Genomic DNA, 16314 nt, shown 5'->3' on the forward strand with positions numbered 1-16314 from the left:
GGCCCCCGTCACCTCACACCTAGACTATGCGAACAGCTTCCTCCTAGTCTTCCCTCTGCCACTGCAAACACCGTTTCTTATACACAGTTCTGAGTATAACACCCCCCGCTCAAAGCTCCAGCACATTTCCATGACTTCTCATCGGCTCTAAATTCTTCACTTTACTCTTCATGCTCTGTGATTAACTCATATATTTATATTCTATCTCATTTCAGGAAGAGTTTGTGGAAGCTTACAGGAAACAATATAATCAAACAGTAAAATGCAAATCATAAATAATGAAAATCAAGACCAGTAACAATGTAAGTTAGAGTAGATGAAAACTAGAGTAAGGGCAGACATCATAAAATCCTACACAGTATCTACTATTGAGCCATACATTTGGCCTGAGGTTTTAGGTAGTCAAACTGAAACAGAAAATAGTTCAATAATATTCATTTTTAGGGAGCAGAATATAATTTTTCCTTAGGGGGAAAAGTTATTTTGTATACTTATCTCTAACTTTAAAAAGTCAGACAGAGATAAAAAGAGAGAGAGAGTGAGAGAGAGAGAATGCATGCTCCCATCTACCTGCTCATTCTCCAAATGCCCTCAGCAGCTGGCTTTGGGCCAGGGTGAAGCTAGGAGCTAAGAACTCAATCCAGGTCTCTCAAGTATATGACAGGGACCCAAGTACTTGAGCCATCACCATTGCCTCCTAGGGTCTACACTGGCAGGAAGCTGGAGTTGAGAGCTGAAGGTGGGCATCAAACCCAGGTACTCCAATAAACGATGCAAGAATCTTAACAGGTGTCTTACTAGCAGGTCAAACACTCACCCCTACACTTACCTCTGAGAGTACTTTCTTGAGCCAGGTGCTGTGGTGTAGCAGGTTAAGCTGCCGCCTGCAGCACTGGCATCCCATATGGACACCGGTTCGAGTCCCGGCTGCTCCACTTCCAATCCAGCGCCCTGCTAATGCAACTGGGAGAGCAGCAGAGGATGGCCCAAGTGCTTGGGCTCCTGCACCCCCATGGGAGACCTGGAAGAAGCTCCTGGCTCCTGGCTTCAGATCAGCTCAGTTCCAGAGTTATGGCTATTTGGGGAGTGAAGCAACAGGTGAAAGACCTCTCTCTCTATCTGTAATTCTGCCTTTAAAAATAAATTAAAAACAAAAAGTACTTTCTCATGTGGCCCTTCAAATGAGGACACACAAAGATAAGCTTCTTAACAGTATTTTTAGAGCAAACACAGTACTAGGCTTTTCTCTTTATAAAATTTGTATTTATTTATTTGAACAGCAGAGTGACACAAAGAGAGAGAGAGAATCTTCTATCTACTAGGTCAATCCCCAAATGGCCATAACAGCCAGGGCTCTGCCAAGCGGAAGCCAAGTGCTGGGAACTCCATCCAGGTCACCCACGTGCCTGGCAAGAAGTCAAGTACTTGGACCACCATCCACTGCTTCCCAGGCCCATTAGCAGGGGGCTGGATCTGAATCGGAGTTCCTGGGAGTTGAACTGGCACTGCAATAGGGGATGCGGGCATCCCAAATGGCAGTGTAACCCACTGTGCCACAACCCAAATATTAGTTTCATAAGACTGTTTTTAAAATGTCCCTCACTGAAAGCTAGAAACAGACAAACCCCAGTATCTAAAGTTCCAGACTATGTGTCGTACATGTTGGAGCAAGAATATTTGCAATTCTCCCTACCAAGGAGAAAGAGAAAAGACGCCCGACAAAAGCAGGGCTGGGCTTAGTCTTCTAAGGGTCTCAGAGGCCCTCAGGGAACGTGGTGAGTTCTGTGGTCTCAGTGGATCCTCTTTTCTCCCTCACACGTTGTCACGCATGTCTCCCTTACGCGGTGACCAGGACTTGCTAGTTACAGAATCCAAGGCTCCATTTTTTTTTTAACTCAGCCTCAGGCTCTGTGCTTATTTTTTTTTTCATAGTTTCCTAGTAATTCATATAACTACACACGTTGGCTCAAAGGCACTTTTCTTACTTATTAACAGGTGTATTTTTCTAGGAAATGGTCAGCTGTTTGGCGGCTCAAGAGGATAGCAGGAACTCTCCCATAACCTGGTGCACTTCACTTGCAGGCACTGACCTAGTGGGTATGAATGTAATCAGCTGCTTCCCTCAACTTAGACAAGTAGGCATTGGCCAGACAAGAAACTCGCAAATCCTACATCTAAAACGAGCATGAAGAATAGCAAGTTTGGGTATCATGCAAGTGATACAGCAATACTCCAAGTGAATAATGGCTATGGATATGAGACCATGCAACTAGGACCGAATGCTATGGGGCATAAAAATACTCACAATGGAGATTCCATCCAAGGCTTTCAGTTCCGGAAGGTGAAATACTACAAACAACCGGTAGTTTTCTTGATTCCAAACAATAATGTTTCCATATATGTCTAGAATGACCAAGTTGTATAAACCCTAGGTAATAAAATTCATACTTTTATTTATACATATCACATTCCAGAAAAATTTCTTTTCCTGCAAGAGGTCAGCACCCTTGAATTTAAGAGTGCTGTGAAGAGCACTCTAAGTGCAAGTGAGCCTTTCAGACTACTGCAGTATAATTTTGTGCAATATTTCCGTGGACTGTGTGTGTATGACCAGTATCAGTGGTAACGTCTCACTGGGAACTCTGACATGCGTCAGACACTACGTTTGTTTATGGGCTACTGGCTTATTAAATGGTGCGTACGGATGTGTGTATCCAGATACAAGAGGAATGAAGAGACACTGCCATTTGAAAAGGGACGAAACTGACGCGCTTCTGCCTTCTAGGGGAGAGGGCGGAGTTCAACTTAAGAGAAAACGTGCGCTGTTATTAAAGCGAACATGGCAATGTGCCGGTCTTGAGGGAGGGGCTCTGAGCAGGCGGGGGCAGGAGGAGAGAGTAAAACTTCTCTTGTTTAATACTGACGTTGCCACTGGTTAGGTTGCCTCTGTGGCTTTAGAGGCAGTAATCCTGTTTGGGGATAAGATGGGGAGAAGATTGAGTGTGAAGAAAGGAAACACACACACACACATGGGAGGGGGCTAGAGAAAAGTCCTAGCTCTTTTGGATCCACCCAAGGAGAGGCTAAGATGGTGCTAGGAAGTGGCCACTGCACTACAGAAACAACGAAGTCACACGTGACATCTGAAGTGCGTTCCTGTTCTGTGCTCCAGAAACCCTCCATTTTGTCCAGACCTTTAGTAAAATCTTGTTACACAGTGGCCTTGGACCAGAGGTCTCTTTAGAGAATTAAAGAAAGCAAAGTTAAGCTGAGGTGACCCGAGAGCGGGGGAGGCACTGGTTAGGAACACTGAGAGATAATCAAGAATCATATTGAGAAGAGGAGACTATTAAAGAACCCTGCCCCACAGCCAGGCTGCAGACTCCCTGGCTATACTGAAGGGAAGGGGTTTAGGCTGAGTATTTTAAAAGTGTTAGCCCAGGAGGTTGTCAAATCGAGAACATTATGGTAACACATACATAGGGCTGTAAGTACACGTAAATTAAATACAAATACATTTTAATAGCCTCATTCTTATTCTTCTTTATATTTTTCTACATTTTCCAAATTTTGCACACTGAACATGTGTTACTTTCACAGTATAAACAACGACAATTTTATAAGATCGAGAAGTTGCTACCCTAGAAGGTCACCTTTAGATTGTAGATTTCCTGATTGAGAGCAATGTAGTTATTGCTGATATACAATTCAATCAGAGTAAAAATTTTTTGTAAGCCACTCAGCGATGTGATTCTGTTGTTCTCAAGAGAGAGAGAGTGAAGATGGAGCATGTTATCGAAAGCATGCTTTTCCAAACCAGTCAGGAGATTATTGTTTATGCTGAGACGGGTTAATTTAGTCAGCTTGGAAATGCCTAGAAAAACAAGCAAATTCAAGAAAAGGTTCAAACAGCACTGGAAAGTTAGCTCAAAAACAATTTGCGGATCATTTTATTACTACTCTTTTTCCAAGATCAAATGTCTTTAAGGTTCTACAATATTCGCCATCAATGTTTTTTTCTGTTTTAGGAGCACATACACATCCCCCTGTCAACCGCAGGGTGCACACTGGGGCCTGAACTGCATTCAGTGGGATAAGCTGCCTCCTCTGATGCCTGCATCCCACACGAGGGGATGTTCAAGTCCCGGATGCTCCCCTTCCAATCCAGCTCCCTGCTAACGTGCCTGGGAAGACGGCAGAGGATGGCTCGAGTGCTTGGACCCCTGCCACCCGTATGGGAGATCTGGATGGAGTGTCAGACTCCTGGCTTCTATCTGGTCCAGCTCTGGCCTTTGTGGCCTTTAGGGGAATGAACTAGTGGATGGACGACCTCTGTCCCTCCCTCTCTCTCTGTAACTCTGCCTTTCAAATAAATAATAAAAAGAAAAATAAATAATAAAAATATTTTTAAAGATTTATTAATTATTTGAAAGGCAGAGTTACACACAGAGAGAAGGAGAGGCAGAGAAAGAGAGGTCTTCCCTCCGCTAGGTCACTACCCAATTGACCACAACAGCCAGAGCTGTGCCGATCTGAAGCCAGGAGCCAGGAGCTTCCTCCAGGTCTCCCATGCAGGTGCAGGGGCCCAAGGACTTGGGCCATCTTCTACTGCTTTCCCAGGCCATAGCAGAGAGCTGGATCAGAAGTGGAACAGCCGGGACTTGAACCAGTGCCCATATGGGATGCCGGCACTGCAGGCAGTGGCTTTACCCACTACACCACAGTGCCGGCCCCATAAATAGATTTTTTTTTTTAATGGTGCACACTTGTGGATACTGCTTTTTAATTCCTAGGAGTTATGTATCCCTTTGAGTAGACAGAGATGGAGAATAGAGGAAGTTGCTGGCAAGTCACGGAAGGCTTCTTCCCAAGTGCAGAGCACTAAGGGTAAGAATAAAATAAAGCTGATAGTGAGTCAGAAACTACTTCACTTCACATGTTCCAGACATGCCCTCTGAGCTCCTTATTTTTAGCCACAGCTAAGCATAAACCTAAATGAAGGCTACAGGAAGTTTGGAAAGGGGAGGGGGAAAAAGTCCCTTTTATTCTCTCCAGCCCAGAATGATATGTTTTAATATAGATATTTAAAAATAATAAATGGTCGGTGCCGCGGCTCACTTGGCTAAATCCTCTGCCTGCGGCGCCGGTACTCTGGGTTCTAGTCCCGGTTGGAGCGCCGGTTCTGTCCCGGTTGCTCCTCTTCCAGTCCAGCTCTCTACTGTGGCCGGGGAAGGCAGTGGAGGATGGCTCAAGTGCTTGGGCCCTGCACATGCATGGGAGAGCAGGAGGAAGCACCTTGCTCCTGGCTTTGGATTGGCGCAGTGCACCGGCCATGGCGGCCATTTGTGGGGTGAACCAACGGAAGGAAAACCTTTCTCTCTGTCTCTCTCTCTCACAGTCTAACTCTGCCTGTCAAAAATAAATAAATAAATAAATAAATAAAAAATAAAAATAATAAATAAAATATTATATTGGTCTCCTATTAATCATCAGACAGTACTAATGTTGCTTAATTGAGCTTTATGTGGATCCACACTTGTTATAGCACACCAGTATATAGTATATTTGATTTTCAACCTCCAGGGAACATGATTTGTGAAAGTCTTTGTATTTCCAAATATAATCCCAATTCTGCATTTGGCAAATGGATTGGGCTGTCTTACCTTCTTCTGAGGCTTACCTCCAGAGAAGGCCTTTAGCCCAGCAGTTAAGATGTCCTTGTCCCATAATAGAGCCCTTGGGTTCAATTCCCAGTCCTAGCCCCTGACTCCAGCTTCCTGCCAGTGCAGACCATAGGAGGCAGTGGGGACGACTCAAGTAACTGGGTTCCTACTGCCCACATGGAAGGCCTGGATTGAGTTCCCAACTCCCGGCTCCTAGCTCTGGCCCTGGCCCACCCCTGGTTGTTGTGGTCACTTGAGGAGTGAATGAGTGAATGGGAGCTCTCTCCCTCTCTGCTTTCTCAAATAAAAATAATAACAAAAAACGTTAAAAAAGAATATCTCATTCATTCCTGTATTCAGCCTTACAGATGTGAATGACTACCTTACTTGTATGTGCTAGGCTTGGTAACATGGTTGGCACTGGCATGGAGGAGAGAGAAGGCTTGCTGGTCTCATTAGATAGGTAGTCACAAAGTCCACTTGTAGGTCTTTAAAACACTCTGCTCCAAACCTTCTTGGACCCTCTCTGGACGTTGTCCTCTCCTGTCCTCAGGGTAGACATCTGGCTTACTGGTTAAGAGGCCAGCATCCTACATCGGATGGGTTCAATTCCCAGCTCTGGCTCCTGAATCTAGCCTCCTGCCCATGCAGACCCTGGGAGGCAGTGGGGATGGCCCAATAACTGTGTTCCAGCCACTCATGTGGGAGACCCAGACTGAGTTCCCATCTCCCAGTTTTGGTCCTGGCAAAGAGGCTACTGTAGGCATCTGAGGAGTGAACCAACAGATGTGAGTGCTCTACCCCACCCCTCTTCCCTCCCTCCAATGAATTGTAAAAACAAAAACGTAGTTCCGTCCTCAATGCACCCTTTGCTTTTCTCGTGTAGACATTCATATTTTGAGAGGTAAGAGTTCTCAGATATCTTACCCTCTATCTTTGAGATGCAGTTCCCATCTAATATGAGCTCTTCCAAGTTAATGCAGGATTCCAATCCCTCCATTTTAGTGAGATTATTGTCGCTGAATGATGCCCACTTCAAGTTCTCTAATTTTTCTAAATTTGTGATTTCAAAGAGATGCTGTCCATCTAAATTTAAGGCAGTTATCTAAAGAATAATTCACATTATATGTTACTTCTGAATCCTGTAAATAAATTCAATGTTATAAGATAAAAAAAAAAAGTCTAGGAAGATAACGCAAATGCTGTAAATAGATGTCAAAGAATTCCTTCAGGAATTAAAGCATCATGAAGCTCTTAGTTTATAAAAAAGTAAAACCTGACTGGACTGGACCTCCACAAGGGACTCTTATGGTATTATGGGCACCGTGATGTGCCAACCAGATTCCACTGCAGTGATGCACTTGTCCCAGCTGCTGGGACCATGGCTGGCAGAGAGCCCACAGCTGTCATCCTTTAGGGTCAGTCTCTGCTGCAGACAGCTGCCTTACCCAAGGTCACACGGTTTCCCAGGTTGGCCCACAGCCAGTGATGGGCAGCTATAAAGGCCTGGCCATCTCAGCTCAACTTGGAACAAGTTTAGAGGGCCATTCTAATTCTGGAACTCCCTGTGGATTCATCCAAGGCTGGCATTGGACCTTCATCACAGCTCAATATCAGTATACATCCCACAGCAAACATCATGCCACTAACATTGTCCATTTTCAAGGGCTCCTCCTAGCGCAGTTTCTACCTTTGGCACCTTTGGCAGTAAGAAGCTGCTGGACACCCGCTCCTTTATCCTTGGCTGACTTCTGTCTCATGAACCTATCCCTTGCCAGGTTTCCTCATCCCTTCCCTCCCCCATTTTGGCATGATCTCTGGTTCTGAACTGTAATCCCTGCTTGCATTGGTGACACAGTGTCGGAATCCCCCCTTTAGTTTGCAGGATGACCTTATCCTAGATCTCCAAGTCTGTGGTGACAACTGAGGCCTGGCCCCCAGGACATGCCTACCCACAACTTGGCCTTGCTATTTTTTTTAAAGTGTTTAGAATGTGGTAGATTTATTACAATTTTTCTAATAATAACATTATCCTGTGTGTTATATACATGTTATATATTAAATACATTATAATATCATTATTTTTAATAATTAAAATAATATTTCCAAATTTAATGAGGTATAATTGACAATTTAAAATTATATATATTTAAGGTATACAATTTGATTTGAGATACAGATGTGTATATATATATATATACACACATATATATAACATGAATTAAATACTGCATGATCTTAATTATATGTGGAATTTAAAACAGTCAGACTTACAGAAGCAGAGAGTACAATGGTGTTTCCAGGGGCTGGGGGCAGAGGAGAAATGGGGAGATGTTGGTCAAGGGGTATGAAGTTTCAGTCCTGCAGATAAGTTCCAGATATCTAACGTGCAACACTATGACTAACGCTTCCAACATGACATTGTACACTCGATACTTGCTAAGAGGGTAGGTCTTTATGTTTCCTCATTTTATTTTAACTCACCTCTTCCGGTTTTCTGTCCCTTACCCTTTATGACACATATGCAAAGTCTGATTAGAAAAATAAATTTCAATTACATTTTTATATTAGGTTTAGAAATTAGCCTTTACCTTCAAGTACCAGTTTCCACTCAGATGTACATGTGGTCCCACCTTTGAAATCTGTGTCAGAATCTTTGCAGAAGGCCATATGGTAAGTACTCGTGGTCTTTCCTCTTTAGTACTACAATGTCGTAAAACAGACAACTAATAAAATAAAAAACACATGACGAGTCAATGGAGTTACATAGATTTATTTCTATACAGTTAGAAGGAATTGTTTTCTAAGGGAGATGAGTGGCTCAATAAAAGATTTTAAAATATGACATTTCAATTACCTTGAGCTACTTATAATATCAGGAGATACTTTTAGTTATTCATTTTATGGTTTTAGCAAATATTGACCCATTACAAGAAAATGCCTGTAAGACTGTGAATGGATTACTACAATACAAACACCCACAAAATCCACCCATGAAACCAACATAAGAGCCAGCATATTACTAATACCCTCCAAGCTCCCTGTGTGCCTCATCCTAAGACTTTCCTTCTCCTTCCCTTTGGAAGTGATCACCATCTCAAATATTTGTCTAACATTCATTTGCTTTTCTTTTCCCAAAGAAACCTTTTATTTAAGGGATACAAATTTCTTAAGTACAACTTTAAGAATATAGTGATTCTTCCCACCATACCTGCCCTCCCACCTACACTCCCACCCCTCCTCCTTCCCCCTCTACCCTTCCCAGTCCCATTCTCCATTAAGATTCATTTTCAATGAACTGTGTACTCAGAAGAACAACTCTATACTAAGTAAAGATTTCAACAATTTGCACACACACAAAACTGTTTGAGAACAAGTTTTACAGTTAACTCCCATAATACAACTCATTGAGGACAGAGGTCCTGCATGGGAAATTAGTGCACAGTGACTCCTGTTGTTAATTTAACAATTAACACTCTTATGTATTACATCAGTGACCACCTGAGGCTCTTGACATAAGCTGACTAGGCTATGGAAACCTTTTGAGTCCACAAACTCCATCAGTATTTACATAAGGTCAAAAGCAAAGTAGAAGTTTTCTCCTCCCCTCAGGGAAAAGTCATCCTTCTTTGATGGCCAATTCTTTCTGCTGGGGTCTCAACTCACAGAGATCCTTCATGTAGAACATTTTTTTGCCAGTGTGTCTTGGCTTTCCATGCCTGAAATGCCCTCATGGGCTTTTCAGCCAGACCAGGAAGCCTTAAGAGCTTATTCTGAGGTCAGAGTGCTACTTAAAGTGATTGTCATTCTATGAGTCTGCTGTGTGGGCTGCTTCCCATGTTGGAACATTCTCTCCTTTTTAATTCTATCTATTATTATTATTACCAGACACTTGATCCTATTTATATGATTAGGTTAAGAATCCTATCTGTATGTTAAGTTTAGCATTTAACATGATCACTTAAACACTTAAGATGGCATTTTTACCAGCCAGCTTAATGGGATTTGGCAAGTTTTTAAATTGCACCCTTAGAAGCAACTCTGTAGAAATGTATGCAGAACTGTACAGCTTTAGAGTTACAAATTTCCTCCTCCCTCTCTTTTTCTTCCTCTTATTTTTTAATGAGATCCATCCTCAATTGACTTTATACACATATGAAACTCTATGTTAAGTAAAGAGTTCAACAAATATTATGAAGAAGAAAAAAAAAAAACTGTTCCTCGACAGTCAAGACAAGGGCCACTCAAGTCATCCCTAATTGAAGTATCAATTTCAATTCTACAAATTTTGCTTTAGGTGCTCTGTTAGTTCTCAAAGATCAGGGAGAACATATGGTATTTGTCCCTTTGGGACTGGCTTATTTCACTAAGTATGATGTTTTCCAGATTCATCCATTTTGTTGCAAATGACCAGATTTCATTTTTTTTACTGCTGTGTAGTATTACATAGTGTACATATCCCGTAATTTCTTCATCCAGTCTTTGATGGCATTTAGGATGAATTCATGCCTTAGCTATGTGATTTAAGCTGAAATAAACATGGGGTGCAGATAACTTTTTACTTACTGATTTCATTTCCCTTGGGTAAATTCCCAGGAGTGGGATGGCTGGGTCATATGGTAGGTCTATATTCTGCTTTCTGAGGTTTCTCCATACAGTCTTCTATAGTGGCTTTACCAGTTTACATTCTCACCAAGAGTAGATTAGGGTACCTTTTCCCCCACATCCTTGCCAACATTTGTTGTTTGTTGATTTCTGTATGAAAGCCATTCTAACTGAGGTGAGGTGAAACCGCATTGTGTTTTTTTTTTTTTTAAGATTTATTTATTTACTTGAGTAACACAAAGAAAGAAGGAGAGACAGAGAGAGAGAGAGAGAGAGAGAGAGGTCTTCCATCAACTGGGTCACTCCCCAATTAGCCACAATGGCCAGAGCTGTGCTGATCAGAAGCCAGGAGCCAGGAACTTCTTCCAGGTCTCCCAGGCTGGTGCAGGGGCCCAAGGACTTGGGCCATCTCCCACTGTTTTCTCAAGCCATACAGCTCTCTGTAGTAATTTCTGATGATTCTTTTTATTTCCTTTTTCATCTCTAATTTTATTGATTTGGGTCTTCTCTCTCCCTTTTTTAGTTAGTTGGGCCAATGGTGTGTCAATTTTGGTTATTTTTTCAAAAAACCAGCTCTTTGTTTTGCTGATCTTTTTTTTTTGTTCAATTTTGTTGATTTCTCCTCTAATTTTAATTATTTCTATTAGTTTTGGGTTTGGTTTGCTGTTGTTTTTCTAGATCCTTGAGATGCATTGATGACTCATTTATTTGGTGCCTTTCCAATTTCTTGATGTAGGCACCAATTGCAATAGATTTTCCTCTTAGCACTGCTTTTGCTGTATCCCATAAGTTTTGATATGTTGTATTGTCATCTACATTTGTTTCCAGAAACTTTTTGATTTCTCTTTTGATTTCTTCTATGACCCACTGTTCATTCAGGAGCATGTTGTTCAGTCTCCATGTGTTTGATTTCCAGCTTCATTCCATTGTGATCTGAGAAGATGCATGGTATGATTTTGATTTTTTTTTTCAATTTGCTGAGACTTGCTTTATGGCCTAGCATGTGGTCAATCCTAGAGAAAGTTCCATGCATTGCTGAGAAAAATCTGTATTCTGCAACTATAAGATGAAAAGTTCTGTAGATAACTGCTAGATTCATTTGGTCTATAGTGTCGATTAAATCTGCTGTTTCCTTGCTGATTTTCTGTCTGGCTGATTTTCCATTGCTGAAAGTGGGATATTAAAATCCCCCATTACTATTGTATTTGAGTCTATGTCTCCTTTCAGATCACTTAACATCTCTTTTAAATAGCCAGGTGCTTTGTAATTAGGTATATATACATTTATAATAGTTACATCTTCCTGTTGAATTAATCCCTTAATCATAACATAGTGTCCTTCTATGTCTCTTTTAACAATTTTTGTGTTAAAGTCTATTTTGTCTAATATTAGGATGGCTACACAGGCTTTTTTTATTTCTGTTAGCATGGAATATCTTTTTCCATCCTTTCACTTTTCAGTCTGCGTGCATCTTTGTTGGTGGAATGTGTTTCTTGCAGGCAGCAAATAGATGGATTTTGTTTTTTTTTAATCCATTCAGCTAGTCTGTGTCTTTTAACTGGAGAGTTGAGGCACTTACATTCAAGGTGACTATTGATAAGTAATGATTTTGCCCTGCCATTCTTACATATTCCTATTTTTTACTTTGGATTTCTTTTGTACTTTCATTGAGAGATTTTTCTTCCTTTAACTTCTTTTGTAGTGATGACCATGTTTCTGTGTTTCTATGTGCAGCACATCCTTAAGCATCTTCTGCAGGGCTGGGTGGGTGGTAACAAATTCTTTCAATTTCTGTTTGTTATGGAAGCTTTTTATTTCATCTTCATTAATAAATGAGAGTTTTGCAGGATATAGTATTCTGGATTGACATTCTTTTTCTATTAAGGCTTGGAATATATCTCACCATTCTCTTAGAATCCATATGTTGGGTCATTTGATAGTATCCTGTAAATTACCAACAGTGTTTTTTAGTTTTCTAATTTCTTGTTGTTTTTGGTTTACTGTATAATTTCCTATGCTCTGTCTTCTAAGTCAGATAGTCTTTCTTCTGTTTCACTGATTCTATTGTTAAGGCTTTCCACTGCTTTTTTAAAAATTTGTTTTATTGAATTATTCATTTCATTTTGATTTCTCTTTAAGATCTAAATTTTGTGGGAGAAATTTTCTTTCATGTCATGTATGAATTTCAGTAGTTCATGCATTTGCTTCTGATTACTTCTCTTTTTTTAAAAGATTTATTCTTGCTTCTTGAATTAGTGTGTTTGTTATTCGACATTTGTGGAGATACTCCTTGGTTTCTTTTTTTTTTATTTTTTTCACTGTGGCTGTTTTTATCTTTGTACTATGCCTCTTTAGATTCATGGACTGTCTGCTTTCTGTGATTATCTAGAGGTGTGTGGTAGGTATGGCCAGGGAGCTCTGTTCAGTCTTCCAGGGTAAAGGGCATGTCTAAGATGACACACCCAGATCTGGCATGGTAAATCTCTCAGTTTTTTTTTTTTTAAATCAGAGATCAGAGGAGAGGTTTATTCTGCTCAGCTGAGCTCCTCTCCTCAATGGAAACCAGTGCCCAAGTGCTAGCCCCAGTGGGTATATTTGTCTGCTCTGCCACAAGGACTACGCAAAGGATCTGTGCAGTCCTCAGTGTAAGCTCAGACTCCCAGCAATGCCCCTTACCAGGTAACCAGGGAGCCCTGAGCATGTTGAGTCTCCCACAGTGACTGCCCAAAGTCCCAACAACACCATGAGCCCTCACACACAGCCTCAGTTTTCATAGTCCTGGCACACAAGCCTCCCACAGTCATGAGTACCCAGCTCCCTGTTAGTTCTCTCCACCAGAGTCAGGAGTCTCAACTCAGCTGGTTGCTGGGTGCAGACATGAGCTGGTGCAGCTGTTATGTATGCCCAAAATGGTGCCCACTCTATTGGCTTGTTTCAGGATGCTGTTGCAAGGTGATTGGAGAGAGAGAGAAAGGTGCCCCTCTTTTTTTTTTTTTTTTTTTTTTGTTTCTCCTTTAGTTTGGCAGGTACATGATCCCCCAAGGGCTCCAAGCTGGGTTTCCTTTAGGCTCTTCCTGCAGCTTTATCACCAGTGGATTGAGCTACTGCAGTCTGGTCTCACCTCACCCTCCAGTGCTGGTGTGGGAGCTCTTAGCTGCTGGAGTCTTGAGTTTTGGGCATCCATGCCCTCCATGTAGGTTCACTGTATCCCTCTAATTTGCATGGAGTTTCCTCTGCTGTTTTCTCCCTAACTATTCCCTGAGACTGCACTCTCTCCACTTTTTTTTTTTTAAAAGCATATTCTCCTAGACTAGAGCAGTAAGCTCCCTCCCCACTCCACCATCTTGGAAGCCCTCTTCATTTGCTTTTTTATAGTCTTACATTGTGCCCATAAACAGTACGTCATTTAGTCTCACACATATGTGACAAACTGAATAATCTGTACATATTCTTCTATTATTTGTTTTGTTCAACATCACATTCTTAAGATTCTTCTATGCTTCTGTAGGCAGCTGTAGTTAATTTATATTTCATTGTTGACTAGTATTCCCTCAGTGACTCCTGTCAATAACCATTGGGGTTTGCCCAGTATTGGCTATTGTAAACAATGATGTGACAAATATTCTTCTTCATGTCTCCTGATACATACATGCAAGAGCTTTTTAAAAATATAAGTAAAATTGCTGGGTTTTCAGATACATACAATGATACACACACACACACACACATGTGACAGCACCAAATTGTTTTCACTTTCTGGCTAAAATTTGGTATTTTCAGGTTTCAAAATGTCTGTGCATCAGTAAAAATGGCAAAAATTGTGTGTGTCATTGAGATTTTAATGTTTATTTTCTTGAATACTGATGTGGCAAAGCATCTTTTCCTAAGTTAATGAGCTGTTCTGACTTCCTCTCCAGTGAAATGTCTGTTCCAATATTCTCTTTGTTTCTCTGTCTGATTGGTAGTCTTATTTCTTATACATTCTGGATGTGTAAAGAATATTTCCAATCAGTTTTACTGAAAATTTCCCTTTCCAGTACATAGTTTGTCTTTTTCACTTTTTTCTTTTTTAAATGTTTGTTTATTTGAAAGACAGTTACAGAGAGCGAGTGAGTGAGAGAGATAATATCTTTCACTCACTGATTCACTCCCCCGATTGCCACAGTGGCCAGGGCTGGGCCAGACTGAAAGCAGGAGCTTGAAACTCCATCTAGGTCTCCCATGTTGGGCCATCTTCTGCTGCTTTCCCAGGCACATTAGCAGGGAGCTGGATCTGAAGTGGAGCAGACAGAACTCAAACCAGTGCTCATATGGGATGCCAGTATCACAGGCAGTTCCATCGTTTTACTTTCTTTATGGTATCATTTGGGGAAAATTTATTTAATGCACACAATCTAATCTTTTATGGCTTATGCTCTTCGTTTATTGACTAATAAATTCTTTCCTAGTTAAAGGCCATAATGATAATCTCTGATTTTTCTTCTGAAACATTTTTAGCTTTGCCTTTTACAGTGAAGTCTATAAGGTACTTGTTGCTGTACCTTTTATTGAGCAGCATCCCAATCAGCGAAGACAGCTCTCTTACTTATCTCTTTTCTGCAGATGCATGGATCTGCATCAGCTCTTCATTTTGTTCCATTGGTTTATTTGCCTAACTGTGCCATTATTACAATGTCTTGAAGGATTTTAGTAGACTTTGATTTCTGGTAGGGTAAAATCCTAATTTTTCTTTAGGAGAGTTATAATTTTATCAACAGTTTTCTTTCCTTCACTTTCAGTAGGCCCAAATTTAAATAATACATTGTTTAAGAAATTAATATTCAAATATCCCACCAAAAAGTGGTAGCTAACTAACTAGAATGGAGATCATTTAGGGTGTTGAAGCTACTTCAACTCAAGGATAGCATGTCCCTTCCCTCCATCTTATCAGGACTTGTTCTCAGCCAGACACATCACAATGTCAATACTAACTTGACAATTCACTGAATGTTCTCTCAAGCCTTTTAGGCTTTCCTTAGTCTCAGGAAGTTGCTCACTTTCATGTAGGCCTTAGAAAGGACTCTGGTGACTAGGAAAAAAAAGTTGCCCTAGAGGTATTTTTGGGGTGTTCAAGGATGTATCAAGGGAATTCAGACAGTTAAATAGACTATATTTAAACAGAAAAAAAATCAAGTGGTGTAACTGCTACATATTAATTTTTTATTAGGATACTAAGAGGGAGTACAAACCTTAATGACAGAAAATGAGTATGGGAAATATTATTTATGTGTCTAAATGGCACAGTAAATACTAAACAGTAAAATCCAACCTGAGTTATCTTTGTTTTGGCAATAAATTTCACAGCAGCTCTTGCTTCTTCTTGAGTAACGAGGACTCCATCCAAATGCGTAAGAGTCTTTAACCTGCCAATAACGCTCAGCCGCAATGTGTTTCGCTTGGGAAAAATAGCAAAAAGTTAATTTTCACAAAACATTCCATATGTTATGGCACGGAAAAGACTGCTTATTCATTCCTTTCCATAAAATACAAAATTATGCATCTCCTAGTTGATTACATGCATCTAAAAGAGGCTTAACTTAATTCTTCAAATAACAGTTGAAATGAAATTATATTTAGGGATTAACATTTTGTTTGCAGGTGGATGATTGTACCCAGAAGAGGGGAGGAAATCCCATAAACCGTTGAAAAGTGCTGGTGGTGAAAGATTTAGGATAACGACTGTTGCAGTGCTGGTCATCTAGATCAGCAGTAAGCACTGCCTCACGGGGACTCCGCGTGGCTCTGCGGCCTCTGGCGTCCAAGTTGGCACCAGGGAGACAGCTGTACTGTGATCCCTGGGAAGTCTGCTTCGGCAGAAGGAAAATGTTCTTCAATTTTACCGAGCAAAAGAGGAGAAACGCAGACATATAATTTTAGTAATGTGGTCAATTTAATACAAACAATAAATCTCATGCCCTTTTAAAATGCTGAACACACAGTTTTATATATCTTTTAAAAGCAAGGAAAGGTAATTTGAAATGATAAAATGGGGGTTTATTTAAAATAT

General features: G+C 40.8%; 1 protein-coding gene across 7 annotated transcripts in view; it reads right to left on the reverse strand.

The window, feature by feature from the left end:
* LRRC9 (leucine rich repeat containing 9) overlaps positions 1-16314 on the reverse strand; it is a 110427-nt gene that overhangs the window by 34704 nt on the left and 59409 nt on the right. For all 7 annotated transcript variants that reach the window (XM_051826377.2, XM_051826379.2, XM_008271862.4 and 4 more), the window contains 5 exons: positions 15577-15702; positions 8255-8389; positions 6591-6768; positions 3654-3874; positions 2306-2428 (listed from right to left, as the gene is read on the reverse strand). In XM_051826377.2, the coding sequence (XP_051682337.2) occupies positions 2306-2428; positions 3654-3874; positions 6591-6768; positions 8255-8389; positions 15577-15702 (783 nt within the window). The remainder of the gene's footprint in view (positions 1-2305; positions 2429-3653; positions 3875-6590; positions 6769-8254; positions 8390-15576; positions 15703-16314) is intronic.

This window comes from Oryctolagus cuniculus, chromosome 20, assembly GCF_964237555.1.
Source record: "Oryctolagus cuniculus chromosome 20, mOryCun1.1, whole genome shotgun sequence".
NCBI lineage: Eukaryota > Metazoa > Chordata > Mammalia > Lagomorpha > Leporidae > Oryctolagus > Oryctolagus cuniculus.